This window comes from Leucoraja erinacea, chromosome 18, assembly GCF_028641065.1.
Source record: "Leucoraja erinacea ecotype New England chromosome 18, Leri_hhj_1, whole genome shotgun sequence".
Lineage (NCBI taxonomy): Eukaryota > Metazoa > Chordata > Chondrichthyes > Rajiformes > Rajidae > Leucoraja > Leucoraja erinaceus.
Window position 1 is genome coordinate 1817877 of NC_073394.1, and position 16770 is coordinate 1834646.

At 40.2% G+C, this 16770-nt stretch overlaps 1 protein-coding gene across 2 annotated transcripts in view; it reads right to left on the reverse strand.

Moving 5' to 3' along the window:
* The window catches only part of kif18a (kinesin family member 18A), a 63990-nt gene that overhangs the window by 31047 nt on the left and 16173 nt on the right, over nucleotides 1-16770 (reverse strand). For both annotated transcript variants that reach the window (XM_055649146.1, XM_055649147.1), the window contains exons 7-8: nucleotides 5615-5791; nucleotides 2518-2592 (exon numbers count right to left, since the gene is read on the reverse strand). In XM_055649146.1, the coding sequence (XP_055505121.1) occupies nucleotides 2518-2592; nucleotides 5615-5791 (252 nt within the window). The remainder of the gene's footprint in view (nucleotides 1-2517; nucleotides 2593-5614; nucleotides 5792-16770) is intronic.

Genomic DNA, 16770 nt, shown 5'->3' on the forward strand with positions numbered 1-16770 from the left:
GATTAGAGATAGTCTGAGCTACACAGCACTGAATCAGGCCCTACAGCCACCTTGCCCATGCTGACGAAGATGCTTCATCTATGCTAGTCCTACCAACCCACCTTTGGCCCATATCTCTCAAAGCCTTTGGCACAAAGGGTTTAGGCTTCTGGGGAATTGCTAAGACACTGGGTTTGGGATGGCTTGCAGCACCAAAGAGTACAAGGATTGCTTTGGAAGTCCCTATCTAACATCCTGGGATTGACAAAAGATCATCCCAGGAACAACACTCCAAAAGGAACATTGCATGGAAACATGTATGAAGGAACTGCTGGCGCTGGTTTAAACCAAAGATAGACACAAAAAGCTGGAGTAACTCAGCAGGACGGGCAGCATCTCTGGAGAGAAGGAATGGGTGATGCTTCGGGTCGAGACACTTCTTCAGACTACCAGCATGTGCAGTTCCTTCCTTCATGTTTATAGCAAAGTTACAGACTGCAGGTTTTCAGCTTTTTGTGCCTACCTTCTGCATGGAAACATATCACCCTCTACATCCGACATGCAAGGGGACCAAGGGTGACTCGTGTTGGGAAATGCTCAACTAAACTTCCATTGACACAAAACAACCTGAATATGGTTATTCGCACCCTTCAATCTGGGGGGAAAATCTTTCAATCACGCATGTTGAAAACTGAGCAGCATTACAGAGTCAGAGTTATAAAGTGTGGCAACAAGCTCTACAGCCCAACCAGCCTGTGCTGACCAAGTGTCTATCTGAGCCAGTCCCATATGCCAGTGTTTGGTCCAAATCTTTTCTAACCATGTTTCAGACATTGTAACCATACCTGCCTTCACATCCTCCTCTGCCTGCTGATTCCATAAACACACCACCCAATGTGTGAAAAAGTTGACCCTCAGGGTCACCTTTAAACTTAGAGGGCATAGGTTTAACGTGAGGGGAATTATTTGGATTTCCTTTACCGTGGGAAAGAGACTAACCATATCCCATTTCTCTGCCCTTCATCATTTTATATACTTCCCTCAACCTCCTAATCTCAAGGAAAAAAGTCAGCCTCTCCTTAAATCCTCAAGACCTCCAGTCTTGCAACATCCTTATTTTCTGCACCTTTTCCACCTTAATGGCATCATTCTTAACGTTCGGGCCAGCAGAAGTGCACACATGGACCCACTAATGACATGTACAGTTGCAACATGACATCCCGACTCCTGCACCCACTGCCTTGACCGATGAAGGCAAATAAGCCAAATGCCTTCCTCATCACCGTGCCCACCCTTGTCGCCACTCACAGGGCCAGGTCTATCTATTCTACAACCTTCTCCAGCCTTCAGCATTTACTGTGCAACGTCTGCTCTGGTTTTACTCGCCAAAATGCAACACCTGGCACTTGTCCGAGTTTGGCCCACTTCTCCTGTTCACCAAGATCCTGTTGTAATCTTGGCTAAGCCTCTTCAACGTCCACTGCACCACCCATTTTGGTGTAATCCTCAATCTCAAACAACGTTAACATTGCCATCCAAATATTTAGTATCGTTGAAAAGCTACATCAAGGCTGCTAACTTGCTGACAATGTTAACTACATTGTTATCCACGAGGACTATTTGGATAACAAACACCAGTGGACCAAGCACTGACCCATATGGCACTCCGCTGGTCACAGGTTTCCACCCTCCACAACCACTCTCCCGCTCCTTACCCCAAGCTGAGTTTGAAACTGGATTCCATAATCTTCCAGACTAGATGACCACGTGGGATACTTTCAAAGGCCTTAGGTAATCTGACTGAGTGTCTGGGCAGACTTTAAAGGTAGACAAAACTGCTGGAGAAACTCAGCGGGTGAGGCAGCATCTGTGGAGCGAAGGATATAGGCAACGCTTCGGGTCGAAACCCTTCTTCAGACTGGGTTTCGAACCAAAACGTTGGCTATTTCTGAAGTGGTTTGACCCGAAACAATGCTCATTTCCTTCGCTCCATAGATGCTGCTGCACCCGCTGAGTTTCTCCAGCGTTTTTGTCTACCTTCGATTTTCCAGCATCTGCAGTTCCTTCTTAAACAGACTTCTTTAAAGACTGTTTTTCTGGACTCCAACCTGTACAAACTCCAACTGCCCACACTATTTTATCTTTATTTCTCCATCACTGCAAGACCCATATTGACATAAAAAAAAAATTCCCTCCCATTTCTTTACCGACCTATGGAATGACTTTTATTCTTCATACTTCTTTAATCTCTATTCTACCGTTGCTAAATCTTTCTTTTGTTACCCATCTTAATATCTTTACACACTGAACTATATTTTTGAGTATGCTTTTCATAAGCTTTTTTTCCTCTCTTATAAAAGATTTCTAATGCGCTTGGGACCTCACATACAAAAGAAAACGATCAGAGAGTTAACAGATGACTGAAAGTAGGGTCAAAAAGATAAATTGAGAGGATTATGGAGATGAAATGTAATATATTTGCTATCTTTTATGTTGACAATGGAGAAGTGACCTGCGTGTTAGGTGGGAACTACTTGCCTCTTGCCTTTGGTCTTCACAAATCTGTGCGTATTTACCCACGTGGTAATTCAAATTCAAAACATTGCTCTTTATCTATTTAAAAATGGGCAAAAAAGTACAAATTAGAACAAACCTCTAGCTCAATAATATAAACCAAATGACATCAAGTTAATATTTCATCAAGTGCATTTGTCTGCCGAGCTCTATAATCTGACAACATTCTGCACATTGGAACGCAGCTAGACTGTATGTTGAAGTGAGTTCATATCTTTAATTGGCTGGGTTGTTTGGAACTGATTTAGAGCAACATTCAAAGTAAAGCACTGTTTCTAATGGCACCAACTAAATCACTTCAAAGACTGCAATGCATTAAATTTAATGAGATTGCATTTAATTTGTAAATCACTGATAAAACAAAACAATGCATAAAGACCCAATTTAAACAGTCAGATACACTAAAACGTCTGAGTGTTATAATAAAATTCAATTCAAAATTGCTGATAGATACTGTTTATTGTATGTTGCAAATCTAATTGCTGCAAACACCGTCTAAACAGAAAACCTTATTGTCATGGTTTCGTCACGCTTCATGGTTAATTTTTTCCTCTGCAATAAATTCCTGATCCACATTTATAATGCAAAGTGTCACTGTAAACTTTTCACATCATCATTCAAGCCACCTGTCAGCGGTGCCATGACAGCAGTTTCATTTAATATTTCCTTGCTCACCAACCTGTACAATTAGTACTTTAATTTCGAGAAGCAGCTCGGAAACAGGCCCTTCGGCCCACTGAGTCCACACTGGCCAGCGATCCCTGCACATTAACACTGTCCTACACTAGGGACAACTTTTACACTTATACCAAGGCAATTAACCTGCACACCTCGTCTTTGGAGTGGGGGAGGAAACCGGTTCTCTGAGAAAACCTATGCGGTCATGGGGAGAACATACAAACTCTGTACAGACAGCATTTGTAGCCAGGATCAAAACCGGGTCTCTGGCGCTGTAAGGCAGCAACTCAACTGCTGCACCACCCCACAACATTTTCTGATCAAAATGTTTTAAGGTGTTTTCCTGTTTTATTTTATTCGAACAAAATCAAAAAGTATTGAATTTTAAAAAAGACCACCTCCTTTAAATTAGATCCTAGTCATTTCTGTGCATCGATTCTCGTATTTCACACATGCTAGCAATAAGGATGCTGGTTTACCAAGGGAAGATAAAATATTGGTGTAATTCAGTACGTCAGGTAGCATTCATAAGTGATAGGAGTCGAATTAGGTCATTTGGTCCAACAAGTCTACTCCGCCATTCACCCAGGGCTGATGTATCTCTCCCTCGTAACCCCCGACACCCATACTAATCAAGAATCTGTATCCGCCCATTGACGTGGCCTCCATAGTCTTCTTTGGCAATTAATTCCACAGATTCACCTCCCTCTGACTGTAGGCATTTCTTATCTTCCTAAAGGAATATCCTTTAATTCTGAATCCACGACCTCGGGGACTATACTAGTGGAAACATCCTCTCCACATTCACTCTAACCAGACCTTTCCCTATTCGGTAAGCATGCCAGGAGAACATGGATAAGTGCGTTTCGTGTCAGGACCCTTCTCCAGACTGCTGCAATCAGTCTGAAGAAATGTCCCGACCCAAAATGCAGCGTAGGTTCACCAGGTTAATTCCCAGGATGGCAGGACTGTCATATGTTGAAAGAATGGAGCGGCTGGGCTTGTATACTCTGGAATTTAGAAGGATGAGAGGGGATCTTATTGAAACGTATACGATCTTTAAGGGTTTGGACACGCTAGAGGCAGGAAACATGTTCCTGATGTTGGGAGGAGTCTAGAACCAGGGGCCACAGTTTAAGAATAAGGGGTAAGCCATTTAGAACGGAGATGAGGAAAAACCTTTTCACACAGAGGAATCTGTGGAATTCTCTGCCTCAGAAGGCAGTGGAGGCTTAATCTTTGGATGCTTTCATGAGAGAGCTAGGTAGAGCTCTTAAAGATAGCAGAGTCAGGGGATATGGGGAGAAGGCAGGAATGGGTACTGATTGTGGATGATCAGCTAGGATCACGGTGCATGCTTGCAGTGCCAAATGGCCTACTCCTGCACCTATTGTCCATTGTCTAAAACATCACCTATCCATGCTCTCCAGGAATGTTGCCTGACCCCCTCATTGACTCCAGCATTTAGTGTCTTATCATACACTATAACCCACATAGTTGGAAATCTACAATCACATGCTGAGAGCACATGCCGAAAGTCCAAGACAAAAATAGAAAGTGCTGCAAACTCTCAGCCTCTCGTAGCATTGGTGACAAAAGAAACTGAGGAAGTCCCAAGGAGAGCCAGCTCTCCTCATTTTATATCTGTACTTTGTATAACTGAGGGGCTCTCATCAAATCCAGCAATTCCAGGCAGCTTCTCCTTTTCTGTTTGTATCAGAATCGGTCAGAGGGGATGGGCAAATAGAAGAGAATCATACAGATACTTTGCTCACAGACTGCTTGATCCATCTTCACTGTTTTTCTCTTTCCACGCTCACTGCTTGATTTGCTGGGCAGTTCTTGCATTCTCCTTTTCTTTTCAGGATTCACTCATTTACCAGTCCACCTTCGCTTCCTGCCTCCCTCGAACTGCTCCGATTAATCTATTAACAAAATAGCTCTGCGCACAAAAAGCTGGAGTAACTCAGTACAGGCAGCATCTCTGGAGAGAAGGAATGGGTGACATTTCGTCTGAAGAAGGGTCTTGAGCCGAAAAGGCCGCCCATTTTTTCTCTCCGGAGATGCTGCCTGTCCCGAGTTCCTCCAGCTTTTTGTGTCTATCATTGGTTGAACCAGCATCAGTACACATCACGATTGCTTCAATAACCCTGGTAAACCAATTCTTACCTATCCCTTTCACCCATTTCTCCTCCTTCACTGTCTATGCAAGTTAGTACTAACTTTTCTTACTTTGCCAGTTGTGATGGTCTTTGACCTGTTAACTCTGTTTCTCGTACCCCAGATGCAGCCCGACACGTTGAGTGTTTTCAATTCCAAACTCGATTTCAAATTGCACTGAGAAAGGGAGATGGTTTAATAAATACATACACACAAAACTTACCGAAGATTTGATATCTTTAGCTCGATTAGCATACTTTAGTGTGTTATAAGTATCTTCAAATGATACAGAAGATGGGCTGATGGCTGCTATCATTATTGTTTGACAATTTCCTCCCAGCGAATCCTTCAAAAGTCTGGTTAGTTTACTGTTCCTGTAAGGAATATGCTGAATCTTTTTCTGCAGAAACAAAAGGCACATTGTAATACTGAGTGGGGCCATTGAGAGAAATATCAAATTTCATGCAAAAGTATAAGAGAGTTCGGTATTCCGACTGCACATGCCTAGGTCATAGGTCATTCACAATAAACATGCTCGGTAGCTGTGCTGCTGCATGTATACCGACCTGCATTTCATCCGTAGTCAGGATCGAATCTGAGTCTCCGGCGCTACAAGCCCTGAAGAATTACTACTGGACCATCCCCGTCCCCGCCCGAGTGTCTCATCCCTGTCTGGGGGCGGCCGGAGATGTCCGGGGTGACCCTGGACTGACGGGACCACGGCCCGGAGCAGTGATGGCCCAGGCATACAGCCAGCGCAGAGAAGAAGCGCTAACTCCAGCTCGACTCTGCCTGTCTTAACCGACAGCCCTGGACTGATTGAACACTGGCCTGGAGCAGTGGTTAGTTAGCCCTTCTTCTCCACACTGGCTGTCAGCCTGGGACGCCAATGCTCCAGGCCGGTGTCCCGTCAGTCCAGGGCTGTCAGTTAACCAGACGGGACATGCAGAGTAAGGGAATTTGAGAGGGGGTAGGCAAATGGAAGAGAATCATACATATACTTTGCTCACAGACTGCTTGAATGCCATCAACAAGCATTGCACAGGAAACATTATTGACCTGTGTTTGACTGATGTAGAAAAGAACAGAATTAAATGATTTAATTTCCAAAACATCTGTATTTAGAAAGTCATTTCCCTACAACTTCTACAAATCTAGGACCTCAGTGCAAAGGGCACGCGCCCACATGTTAGCCATTATTTTCCTAAACTAATCAAATTGAAGAACAGCTTACATACACAGAATACAAGACAGAAAATACATGTTGTAAAATTCAATGTCAAATCAAGTACGGAAAGCAAAATTCTCAAAAAGTGCCGCATACATTTTAATACAAGACTCCATACTTGAAAAGCAAATTTTCATTATTAAAGAGTTTGTAAGGCAGTATTCATGACATCATATCCATCACAGGTTATTTGCAACAGAACTGATCTCAAATTTATTGTCAAATTTAGCGAGTCAAGGTACACCAATTTCACACCATTCAGTATATTACACGGTTGAGTATTTGTACAAAATACCATTTTAACATTTCCTCTGGACTAATTTGGACAGCAACTTCCTAATTTCTCCATTAAACAAATCACTCACTCAAACTAAGCATTGCTGTCTAAGAAACACTATTATTGTGTTTAATCTCATCATATCTCAATTCAAAATGCTCGATCCTTAATGTTTTATTGATTTGATACCACTAAACCATTTCAACCAAGTCTGAATCTTATTGTTCACAACCATTGGTTGACTTTAATTAATATCCCCAAATGATTTCTGTGAAATAATCTCGATTCCTAATTTTGTCATCCTGCTCTGGAATTGCAAAATAAGTTATCTGTTAAAATAGTCTTGTGAATCATGAGATATTCTGGTTAGTACATCAGAATATTTAAATCATTGCAATGTCTTAAGCACCTTCATTTCACTTTCTAATTTTAACTGTGCCAACACCAGAGTTCCACTCAATTTAGATTAATTTAGGGTACTTTTAATTAACTGCTCATAAATCATGAAGGTTCTTTTCAGTTACATTTTGCATCACTTTTCATGCAATGCCGAGGAATAGGTCTAATTGCCTGGGATTGAATAGATACAGTATATGGCCCCAAACTAAGTATTCATGTATTTCAGCGTTCGTAATCTCAGCAATTGTTATGATTTTATGCTTATGGGCTAGTAGAATATAAAGATAAATAGAATCTCAAATCAATCTGAAACTTGAAAAATGAACAGTTTAGATTATTTGATCACGGATGACGGAACATTCCTACTGCTGATGAGGGAAAAGAAACTTCCTACAGAGATTTGATGGGCTCTGCGGTATGCAGCTACTTTATCAGTTATAGAAATCTTTGATGTAGGCTTGTGGTGTGGAGCAAGTGATGCCATCTGGCTGGCTGAGTTAGATGTGGCCCTTGTGGCTAAAGGGTTCAGGGGGTATGGAGAGAAGGCAGGTACAGGATACTGAGTTGGATGATCAGCCATGATCATATTGAATGGCGGTGCAGGCTCGAAGGGCTGAATGGCCTACTCCTGCACCTAATTTCTACGTTTCTATGTAAAACTGATATGGATTTTGGCAGACAGAACCAAGACGGAAAGACTAATTATATTATTATTTTAAGATCAAGATTCAAGATTCAATTTTAATTGTCATTGTCAGTGTACAGTACAGAGAAAACGAAATGCATTACAGAGAAAACGAAATGCATTCATAATATTTTTGTAACATTTACAGATAGGAAAATTGTAGTATAAATAATCCCAATTGCTATGGACATTTAAAAAAAATTGTGTTCAGAAAATTAGTCAACATGTTTTATGCCCAGAAAGTCTGTTCAATTACAGCGTCAATCTGAAAAAAAAATATGGTCACACTTCATTTGGCAAAATATTTCAAAGTGAACCGTAAGAAAAACAAAAATAGTTGAAGTTTACGTTCATTTTACTGAGTCTGCATAGACTAATTTGGTACAGACTGCAACAGCACATTCAGTGGAGCAGATAATAGAGAACAAGCACTTCTGAGTTTCCATGTTTAATAGTGCATGACATCAGAAATAGCTGTCAGTCATTTTCACAAGCACTTGTAGTACTGCTATACCAAGACCACAAATTACAGCCTATTACCACTTCATACAGCGTAAACATACTGAATGGTGTGGAACTGCTGTATTTTGCATCATTAAATTTGATAATAAATTAAAGATTATCAATTCTGGTGCAAGTAACCCGTAATTATATGGTTTCATGAAAACCTCTATGCAAACTCTTGAACAATTTACATTTATTTTTCCAAGTATGGAGCAGAAGGAGTTTGTGCTTCTAATACAAATTAAGCAGGTGAGAGTAAAAATAATGGGCCTGTCCCACTGAGGGGATTTTCTGGGTGATGACAGGCGACTGCTACAAAATTTTCACCATGTTGAAACATTTTTGGCTACAGTGGCGACAATTTTTACTGTTGTAGGTTGTCGTGTGTGCTGTCGTACGCTGTTGCAGGTTGTCGCCTAACTGGGACAGGCCCATAAAGTTATAATTTAATAGTTTTAATATCCAACTATTGAGGCATTCTTGAAGCATAATTTCTTGAGCTAGGAGGCTGCTGTTTGGCCAAAGTCATGCGAGCACTCTGAATCATCGTGTCAGCTTCATTCCCCTGCTTATTTCCTTGTAACCTATTTTTCCTTACATGCCCATCCTTATCCTCCTCCCATCCACCTACACCAGGGATACACACAGTAGCTAATCAACCTGCTAATATACATCTTTGGGATGTGGGACAAAATCATAGCACGGGCGCAGGGCTCACAATAACAGAGAACCTGCCAAGTTCACACTGCAAGGACTGGAGGGCATGATATAACTCCGTACTGTTGCAGCCTCAATGGATTTGTAGTAACAATTCATTCTACACCGATTACCCATTCCGTGAACATCTCACCAATTCAGAGCACACATAGTCACACGTGTAATGATTTTCATAACCATGCAAATATTTTCAATACTTGGAGAAAACCAATAACAGCAAATCCTAACCCTGCACACACTCCAATTCAGTCCATTTCAATAAAATGTCATGGACACATTTCATAGTTTATTTCAACGTTCCTCCTGGTTATGCATCATACAATTTTCTCTTGTTTATATACAACTGATACCCTTTCAAATGCAAATACAGAAAAATCGAAGAAAGCCAATAGCTCATATAGAATGCCAACATGTTGCTTCTTTCACCATAATTAATCTGTGTAAAATGTGGTTTGCAGTGGGCACTTTGACACATTTTCTTATACAATATCACATACATCCAATTATAAAAATACATTGGGAAATGAAATGGATTCTACAAGTAGTCTGAACGACTTCAGAGCCAAGGGATTTCTCGACTGTAGTGCTATTTCCTTGCCAAGGCCATGCAACCTCTGACACTTCCTGGACTGCACCACAGGAATGTTCTTCACTCAGGACTGAAAGACCAAGAGAACATATACAAGGGAATCAATTTTACTATTAACTGGAAATTCTCCAAAAAACTAAAAATCATATCTGGCACAAAGTAGATAGAGACTGGAGATATGTTTTTTTGTATTACACTTGATTAATAATTTTGATGCATTAAATTGTAGAAGTGACAATGTGAATTTGTGATGTCAATTGCATGCAAGAATTCCAATTAGAATACAAATAGTCTCTTGTCCTCTTCTGTACCAGTTTCCCCATAGCCCTCAGTTCTTTAGTCTTTTAATAGTCTATAATGCATAGTCTTTATGATGATTGGATAGCATGCAACAAAAATCTTTTCACTGTACCTCGGTACACATGACAATAATAAACTATTGTAACAGTGCTTATTCCCATACAGTAAAGGCACATACTCATCCACAGTACTTTGATTTTCACCCTTCAGGATAACATTTGGTGATGGGCAGAAGGGAGGTGGGGAAGTAGGCAAGGAGAATAGACAATAGACAATGATCAATAGGTGCAGGAGGGGCCATTCGGCCCTTTGAGCCAGTACCGCCATTCAATGTGACCATGGCTGAGCATCCACAATCGGTACCCCGTTCCTGCTTTCTCCCCATATCCCTTGACAAAAGACTTGTATCCTTATACCATTGCCCATTATTTCTGCTCATTGATAACTCTGGGAAATCACATGCACACACAAACTAAGCCACTCTCCATTACAAAATCTAATTACTCCTGATTTCATACAACGCATGGACTCAAAAGCAACTTATTTGAATAGCATGATCTTTGTATTTTTGTCCCTTTTGCCATGTCTGCTTTAAAAAGGTCTTTGTCAAACTACAAACAGATAAAGATCAAAAGTGTTGTATTTCTTTACATTTTAGGCTTTGAAACTTTGATATGTTACTCAATAGTTTCAAAGTGAAAAAAAGCATTTATTTAGGAAACTAGCTGCGCCACACAATAAAATTATTCTTGCAATAATCAAAAGGAGAAACTATACAAGGATAAAAGGATACCAGCCCAATTTTACAAAATTAATTGATCAACATTTCCACTGCGCAAACACACTATTTATCAAAGATCTTTGCTATTTATATCACAATGATCAAGTCAACGAGCAGATTGGGGTCATTTTAATAGGATGAACCCTCCAGCCCACATAAAGCTTCAGATTGTTCTGGGGTTTTTTCAAATATAGATGTGCATATTAAAATAGAGTTCAATCATCGTGTGAATGATTAACGATCACCTCAACACAAGAACAATGATTTTAAAGAGCTGTATTAAACTTCAAATGCAAAATGGGAATTGATAGAATCTCTTGGGGTTGTCCTTAATGCTATCTGCCAGAGCTAATGCCTGGCCCCTTTTTGCCCTTCCGATTCTTTTTTTTTACTTTGCTCCTTAGTTCCCGAAACTGCTCCATGGATACACGTGATCCCGGCTGCCTACATTTTCCCAAATTGACATGTTCAATTCTGTCATTGAATATTACTTGCAAATGCCATTTATAGGAACCTGTACCAATAACAAAGGCCCAGATTCTTCGTTAACAAAATCATACAAGCCACCGTCATTGGTATTTAAATAGATAATGAGGCTGCACTGCACTTGAACGCAGAAATACAAGAGTTGCAGATACCTTGTGTCGGCTGCACTACTGCTGCACTCACCAGGACTCAGCATTGATATCATTGCACCTGCTCTCCAACTCATTTGGAGTGCTGGTCCAGCAAGCTGCACGCTTGCCTTAATTACAAAATGATGAGAGTACAAGAGTGAAAATATCCTGGGGACACAAGCAACTGCAGATGCTGGTTTACAAAAAAAAGGCAAAGTGATGGAGTAACTCAGTGGGTCAGGCAACGTCTCTGTTGAACAGGGGTAAATGACATTTTGGGGCAGGGCATGACCTGAAACGTCATCTACCCGTGTTCTCCAGTGATTCTGCTTGACTGCCCAAGTTATTCCAGCACTATCTTCTATAGTGAAAATATCCTACTGCAACTACATAGGACTTGATTATATGTGGGGAGGCAAAAATAATGCAAATGCTTTAGTCTGAAAGATCCAGACCCGAAACATCACCCACCCTTGCCCTTCAGAAATGCTGCCTGACTTGCTGAGTTACACCAGGACATCTTTGTTTTCAATTATGTACTTGTTTAGACTCTCCATCCAAGAATAGACATACTCACACTAGGAGTTCAGAGGGCAGAAAACAGATAACTCTAGTGCAAAAACCTATACCCTCTATGTATTGTAGCTAAATTAAGTTGCTATTATGCTGAAAGAAGCTAACAATGAATTATTGTCACATTATTCATTTCTGGAAAATGAACAGTGGAAGTAAGAGATGTTTAAGTATCTCTACATTTTCTATGTTCTCACGCTAATTGCCTTACTCCAGTAATTCAACTTAACAATATATACTAAATGTAATTGAACCTGCTAAAAATATTGCATGGAGTAATGTACACATGAGGACAAGAATGTAACATATCATTGCTGACCAATTAGCTGCAAAGCATATACCTCAGTTCCCACATAGTGATTTGTTTGAAGAACATAAAAAGAGAAAATACTGGATGTTGCTGCATCAGTCATTGGGATGTGAATATTGTAATGATCTCAACTATACAAAATATGAATTTTAAAGTGTGTATTTTCCAATTAAGGATTTTACCCATTTATCTCTAAAGAACCATGTGAACGACAGGAGATACTTTAGTAATCATTCAGGTGATTACTGAATGGTTTGTAAGAAATGCTAAATGTGAAGTTATGGTTTTTTGGACAGTAGTTATGTTCCAAAATGTTCAAATTACTCAAAAGTCTAATCTTGAATTGGATCCTGGATACAACAAAATTAAATAAATGAAAAGTAAACTTCTTGTCAATTAACATTGATACGTGCAGTGCTATAGAGTAAGCATTGTAGAGAGCTTAGTAACATGGCGGCAAGAGAACAATCTCTCCCAAAAATGTAAAAACGATAAGAGCTAGTTATTGACTCCACGAAGCGGGCTGTTGAACGCACCCAGTCAGCGTCAATGTAGAGATGGTTGAGTGCTTCGAGTTCACAGGTGTAAATATCACCAACATGTAGGAAGGAACTGCAGATGCTGGTTTAAACCGATAATAGGCACAAAAAGCTGAAGGAAGCAGGACAGGCAGCATCTCTGGAGAGAAGGAATGGGTGACGTTTATGGTCGAGACCTTTCTTCAGACAGTCTGCTTGTGTATAATGTGATTTGAATGGATAGCAAGCAAAGTTTTTGCACATATCTTGGAACACGTGACAACAAAAACCCAATACCAATTGTCGTGCAACTGCTCTACAGTTTGATTTACAACTTCAATCTTATACAGATTTTCAGTTAACATACAATCAGTAAACTGTGCAAGTGATTTTCAATTTACACCATAAAGAAAATAAACTTGTCAATTGTCTTCTGTAATTTTAATTTCAAAATTGCATTCTGGTTTACATGTTGATCGAAATAACTTTAAGTGGGTATCTGTGGAATCATGTCCACATGTTAACAAGACAAAAATCAATAGGGTCAAGAGACTGATGATTACACAAGGTCAAACAGCATGATGCCCAGAACAAGTTTCCCTATTGCACTTAACAAGATTGCCCATTTCATTAATAATCTATTTTGGTGAAAACAGATTTAGTTCCAATCACCCAAAGGGAATTAGAAATATAGTAACAATCATTACTTCAATTTAATGAAATAAATGAAGGCACTGTTCGTTTAATGTTATATAGGAACAACCATTGAGCTATTTTCTGGTACACAGGGAAGAGAAGATAGATTTCAAACTTAAAAACAACTCAAAAAAGATTTTGTCAATAACATACTTTTACAAAAGTTTTCTTTCCTGCATTAAAACCTTTGCAAATGACATATCATTTTATATATTATGGGTTCCTAGAGCTTGGAGACTCAAAGCTTTCCTTCTGTTCAATTGGCAGGAATTCCATAAAGGGATAAAAAGAGAAGTAGGAGCCAGGTTTTCTTCCCAGCATCAGCACCAGCGTCCCCAATCAATGGGAAGATTATTTCCATCATCTTCTTATTACAAGTTTACAGAGAGGGAAGGTGGTAGGACAGGTAAATTTTGGCTCTTAGAGAAGAAGTTTGGGCTTTAATAATTGGAAATAAAATTGGTTAGTCATTTCCTTTTGTCAAACACACTAAAATATATTTATAATGGTGAATCCAGGGGAAAGGAAAAAAGAGATATTTTAATCAAAGATCACCAGGGGAAAGGTTTAGAGTCAATTAAAGGCTGATAATTCCCAAACCTTGGTCTCAAACTTAAGGATTTGTTGGAATTGATTTGCAAAATTCACTAGATTCTGGAATGGATTGTTAAACCGTAAATACAATGCACCCATCCAAGAAAGGAGGAAAGAGGAAAACTACAGGCCAATTATTGGTCATTGAAAAGATGTTGGAATCCACGACTAGAGGAGAGGGACGTGTCATATCATAACAGCGCGTAGACCATGCTTGTGAAATAGTGAGTGAAAGTGGATATACATTTAAAGTTCTGAGGATGCAATGATTAAAGGGCCTGTCCCACTTACGCGACCTTGGCTCGCAAATTACGCTACCTCGTGGTCGCTTGAGGCATACGAGCACCGTATGGTCACGTGGGGCCGGTCCCACTTAGAAGCACGGAGTTGTGCGGGGCTAGTCCCGAGATCGCGCGGGTCTCTGAAATTCTGGCAGTGGCCCAAATCTTCGCGTGCCAACGGCCTGTCGGCACGCAGGCGCATTGCGGGCGTACGCAGCGTCTTGACAGCGTACACCTAGCGCGTGGCGTTGCGTGATGACATCACCGCCCGACGCCCAAATTCAGTCGGCCCGCCTCCTGTCCAGATGATTGGCAAGTATGACGCAAATGATGTCACGCGCGAACTTAGCGCTTATTTAGCACGTACTTAGCGCGAACTTCGCGTGAACTCCGCTTCCGTTTGGTCGCGGCAAACGCATGCAAGTGGGAGCAAATAATCTTCCATCACTGCAGTGAGTGGTAGAGCAGGCACAAGTGACCTATTCCTTCTCCTGATGAAAAATCTCACTACAACTGCGCAGGATATTGGCAAATTAAGATCAAAACTATAAAGTAATCCAGATGTTACTGAAGGATGAATAAACTTGTAATGAAGAGAGTTCAGAGAAAGTTCACTGGCTGGTTCAATGATGAGAGTTTAAACAGGTGGAGGCTGCAGTCAGGAAAAGAGGAAGAGTGATTAAAAAACTTACAAAAAGACTGACATTCAGCAAGATAAATGCTGAGAATGCAATTGCCCTCGTGGGAAAGTGTACCACTCTAGAGCATAATAAGATGTCAAGGAAGGAGTTTCCCTCAGAAAACCATAAATATTTGGAGCAGTCTACCTCAGTGACCTGGGGTACTGATTTTAATGGTCAATTAAAAGCAAAGCAAGTAGCTCAGGGCATGTAGGAAGTTCTGGGCACTTTTGGTTTGAATTATGAGGAACAGCCATGTTCATTGTATTCAAGCACATCAGAAGATGTTTTAGTTTTGCCTGTCAAAAACCTCCCTCGCCTGTTCACCCATTACCTGCCAGGCTTTGAAACACCCGCTCCTCTCTTCCAGCTTTCTTTCCCCTGCCATCTATAATCAGGCTAAAGGGTCCCATCTTAAAATGTCATCAATGAACTCTCTGCCACAGAAGTCAGTGGAGTCCAATTCACTGGATGTGTTCAAGAGAGTTAAATTTAGCTCTTAGGGCTAACAGAATTGAGGGATATGGGGAGAAGGCAGGAACAGGGTACCGATTCTGGACGATCAACCATGATCATATTGAACGGCTCGAAGGGCCTACTCCTTCACCTATTTTCTATATTTCTATGTTCTCCAGGGAAGATGCTCGCTAACCAGCCGAGTTATTCCAGTACTTTGTCTATTTTTGTTACCAGCAACTGCAGTTCCTTGTTTCTAGAGTTTAAAAAAAAAAATCAGAAGAGAGCTCGAATCGAGTATTGTACACAAGATTTACAATTTAAAACCATTAAAATTCACTCAAGGCCTTAGATTTCGGATAGCTGACTGATCTTTCATATTCATAATCCAACAAAAATAAGGAAAATCTTCAGAATTAATAACATTTGTAAACTCTACAGGATTTTACCACCAATAATCTATGAATAGCCTGGTTTCTTACCATGAGGCTTTGTAATACTGTGTTTGTTGTTGCCATGGACAACTGGGGTGGGGGAACTGTCTGTACTAAAACCAAATGGTGGTCAAAATTTTCAAAGCAAAACTGGAAAGTGTAGCTATCCACCTGGTTTAAAAAAAAATTGAAATTTCTGCAAATGTTAAAAAGCCTCCTTTTTACTCTTGTATTTAGTTTTCAATTAATATTCATAGTCAGGTAAAAGAGCACATTAGTATTGGAATTACCCGAGAACTTGATAGACTGTCAAGTGTGGATCAATAATGAAATGAGCTGCACAAACAGACCAGATGCAGAATACAATACATACAAAACGTATTCATCATCAAGTTTGTTTATTTTTTATAAAAGACTAAAACCAATGAATATCCACAAAATAATCCTAATTTATTACTATACAACAATTCCTACTCGATGCTCAAATTCAGCTTTTCTTTATTGATACCCTAGTGGAATAGGACTGCAAGGTAGCAGCTCTCATGAATAAGAATCAAAGCAATCTAGCATTACGGATTTCTTTAAAACAAGATTAACATTTTTCAGAAAATATGATCATATCTCTGGGGTACAGGCAGAACTCCCCCAAAGTGACCAGGCAATGTAAATTTTCTGACCAAGGGAATGATAATCTTGCAGCAAGAACACCTGAAACTACCATTACATATTCAAAGGCACAC